The 3,821-nt window shown below is 52.2% G+C and overlaps 1 protein-coding gene across 1 annotated transcript; it reads right to left on the bottom strand.

Annotated features, from left to right (window-relative positions):
• Positions 1–1,682: 1,682 nt before the first annotated feature.
• LOC129047000 (uncharacterized) lies at positions 1,683–3,396 on the bottom strand. The gene is made up of 2 exons (XM_054517779.1): positions 1,908–3,396; positions 1,683–1,877 (listed from the first exon to the last, which is right to left on the bottom strand). Exons 1-2 carry the CDS (start codon positions 3,142–3,144, stop codon positions 1,813–1,815), a joined length of 1,302 nt encoding a protein of 433 aa, XP_054373754.1. The 5' UTR covers positions 3,145–3,396; the 3' UTR covers positions 1,683–1,812.
• Between the last annotated feature and the right edge of the window lie 425 nt (positions 3,397–3,821).

Below are 3,821 nucleotides of genomic sequence, written 5' to 3'. Positions count from 1 at the left end.
GTCCCACCGGCATTCCATGTCTATATGGCATTCCATATAACATTTCGAACAGTGAGAGCCCCGTCTCCGAGTGAGGCATGGTTTGGATATTAAGCAGTGCCAAAGGCAGGGACTTCAGCCAGGACATCCATGTTTCTCAAATCAATTTAGATAACTGCTCCTTTAAGGTCTGATTCATTCTCTCCACTTGTCCTGAACTCTGGGGGTGCCACAGAGTGTGGTACTCCCATCGGATGCCCAGTGCATCAGCCATCTGCTTAATAACCTTCGATGTGAAATGTGTTCCTTGATCTGAATCAATGCAATTCACCACCCCATAATGGGGTACAATTTCCTCTAACAATTTTCTGGCCACGGTCTGGGCCATTGCCCGTGAGCTGGGGAAGGCTTCTACCCAATGAGTCAATTTGTCCACAATTACCAGTACAAATTTGAACCTTCCCACTTTTGGCAATTCCGTAAAATCAACTTGAATTCTTTCAAATGGTCAGTATGCAATGGGGCAACTCCCCAGGGCAGCCTTTTTGGCCCTTGATTTGTTTGTCTTTTGACAAATCAAACACCCCTGTACCTCTTGTCTCGCCAATTCATAAATTCCCTTGCACCCGAAAAATTTCAGAAATTGCTCTGCCAGGGCTTGTGCCCCCCAATGCGTTTTCTGGTGCAATTTCCGCAAAATCCTTCTGGTGAAACCTCTGGAAACTATTTCCCTCCCATCAGGTAGCCTCCACTTACCTTCCTTCAGTTTTCCTCCGATCTTTTCATAACATTTGATCTCTTTTTGGGAAAGCTGAGGGGGATCGTCAGGGGTTTCTTCCCTTTCGATCTCTGGGGTACTTACCATCATCAATGCCGCGGTTTTGGCCCCTGGTCCGGAACTGAATTCCTGTCTGGTGTCCCTTCACATGGACCACCGTAATTTCCTCCGGCCCTCTTAGAGCTTCTAAAACTTGCCAGATTAACTCCCCCTGCATCAGTCCCTTTCTTCTTGTGTTGATCAGTCCCCTTTCCTCCCAAATTTTCCCAAACGTGAGAACTACCCCAAAGGCATACCTTGAATCTGTAAAAATTGTCCCCTTTTTCCCTTCCAGTCCCTTCAATGCTCTCAGAACTGCGTACTGAAGCTGTGGCTGTTTTTAAGGGGGGCCCGGCTGAAGGGATTTAGAGAGACCAGCCACCTTCAGTTACACCGGCACTCCCCTGGCACGAAGCCAGAGGCATGTGCCGACCGTGGGTGGGGCGAGAGGAAACAGTCACCGATATTAAAGCAACCGCGCCGCAGGAGTGAAGAAAAGAGACGGCCCTCCTCTGCTGGGTGAAGTAACTTGGTTTAATCCAGGGTAGGGGAAGTGCAGGGTGGCCACCCAAAGGTGGCGAGCGGAGGAGGAGCCCCGAGCCCCTCCAGGGACCGGGTCTTAAAGGGAAGGGGTGGGTACACAAGAAACCAATCATAGAACGAAAATTTGGATACATTGAAGACTGATGGGTGGTGTGGATCAATGGGGATAGGTCAGGGGAGGAGCCCAGGCCTACCAGCTAATCACTCGGCACCCTAGCTGGAAGATTCTGGAACTTGGGGTGGGGTGCCGGTGACTGGCAGAAGGCCTGGGGAGGGGATACAAGGACAAATAAGGGATAATGAGGGAAAATAAGGAGGGGAAAACCGTGACTGGCATAACTGGGGGTTTGAGCCAGACCAACTTGCCAAGCTAGGAGAGGGGAGAACGGAACAAACCAAACACAAACCACAACATCTCCCCCTTTTTTGTTTTAAAAAGAAAAGGAAGGGAGAAAACAAACAGTCCCTTATACTCAGGCGGCAGTTGTCTCTTGTGCTGTTTTAAAGTCCAGGCTTCCACCGCTCACGCTTTCAGAGTCTGAAGTCGAGGCAGGGTCCTCCTCGACACCTGAAAGCTCCAGATGGTTTATGTTGGCCGCTGAGGCATTCAGCAGAAGTCTCTTAACCAATCCCCACATTAGGGAGCAGGCGATGACAATTACGAATATAACTAAAACAAAATATAAGACGGACCGAACTATGGACCCGGCCCATCCTGACAGTCCCCAGCCCTTGAACAGGTTCCCCAGCCAGTCCGATGTCTCATCCTTAACCTCGTGGACGAGCTCTTTCATCTTGCATATGGAGACCCTCGCATCTTCTGCCTTGGATGACAGATTTAAACAGCACAGGCCCTCGAATTCCTCACAGCTGTGGTGGTGGAGTAGCAGGAGGAAGTCAATGGCCGCCCGATTTTGCAAGGTCACCTTCCTAGTTGTTTCCTCGTCTGCGAGGAGGTCAGTCAAGGCAGCCGAGGTAAAATTTGCTTGCTTTGCCACCCAACACTCCAGGCGGCCCAATTCACCCAGAGACTTCGCGATCAACACCCACGGCAAAAAGAGAGTGAGCGCGACCGATTTTGGTTTGGCCCAATGTTCAATTTTGGAGTCGCAGTCCGGGTCGAAATCACGAAGATCTCTTTTGGCTATTGCCAATTTAGACTGCGATCTCTTATATTTCCAATCCCTAATTTGAGTGACGTTGGGGTTAAGCAGCGTCAGCTTGCCAAACGTACAGACGCCTCCGGCCAGACGAGGGGGGATGCCAGCCCACGCCCGGTCTCCGCAAATGAAAAATGTTCCTCGGGGCAGCGCCAGCAGTTTGGTGCCTGAGGTAGATGCAAAGGGCAACCGGATGGTGAAATTGCACCATCGCGCTGCTTGGTACTCCGGGCTAGGCGGCCCGATGTTGGAGTACCTCGAGGAACCGAAAAGGGGGGAATACTGAAACCAGATACAAGCCGATGCTCTAGCGGAGCCGACTAGATGGAGCTCTGGGGGGTCGGACTGCAGGGGGGTCAATTTCCTGAGCCCGTCCCTCCAGGCGTTCTGGGCGTCTAATGAACCTAAAGTAACATTAAAGGGGTAGGGAAACTCAAAAAGAGGGAGAGGGATCCCCACTAGGCAGGACGACATCGGGTCTTCAGCAGAGCCAAGGTCCAGGCAGATGTGCTCCTGCCCCATGGCTTGAGCGAGGGTCCTCCACACGTTCGCCTTTGGCTGGGGAACTATCCAGGGGTTCGCAGGTGGTGGTAGAGTCTCGATAAGGAGGACTGTCAGGAGGGTAATGATGGTCATTGGGTCCATGCAGGCGGGAGATCAACTAAAAAGAAACAGAAATGTAAATTAAGAAGGTCTGGCTCGAGAGGGGGGGGTCAGGACCGTGGTCAATGGTGGCTCGCCCACCAGTTCCTCCGTTTCCGCCGCCAACACGCCTCTGCTACCTGTGGGACCGGTTCTGGTTTTGCACCCCGCTTAGGGCGGAAGGGCTTGACCCACTTTGATGGAATCCATCTCGGACCTGAGGGAGTGGACACGCAAGCGTATCCCCTAGCCCAGGTCACGAGATCAAATGGCCCTTCCGTTTTCCAGGTCTCCGGATCCTTAATGAGGACCGGGGGCCTGGCCCTAGGTCGCAGCTCCTCGTGCTTCCCGAAGTGTCGCACTATGGGCGGGTTGAGATTTTCAAAGGAGCAATTTAAAAAGTTGATAGTATACAACGCCTGTGCGAGACGGATGTGAGGGGACTCCACCTTCACTGCCGAATGCTGTTGCTCCAAAACCCTTTTAAGGCTCTGGTGGGTCCTCTCCACCACGGCTTGGCCTGTCGGGGAATAGGGGATGCCGGTCTTGTGTTCTATTCCCCATTGCTGTAGGAAGCTCCGCAGTTCCTTGGATTTGTAAGCTGGGCCGTTATCTGTTTTGATTACCTTAGGGATGCCCAGGACCGCAAATGCCTGAAGCATATGCTTCCTGCAATCCGC

The sequence above is a fragment of the Molothrus ater genome, chromosome W (assembly GCF_012460135.2).
Source record: "Molothrus ater isolate BHLD 08-10-18 breed brown headed cowbird chromosome W, BPBGC_Mater_1.1, whole genome shotgun sequence".
NCBI classification, from domain to species: domain Eukaryota; kingdom Metazoa; phylum Chordata; class Aves; order Passeriformes; family Icteridae; genus Molothrus; species Molothrus ater.
This window is presented reverse-complemented; position numbering and strand designations above follow the sequence as displayed.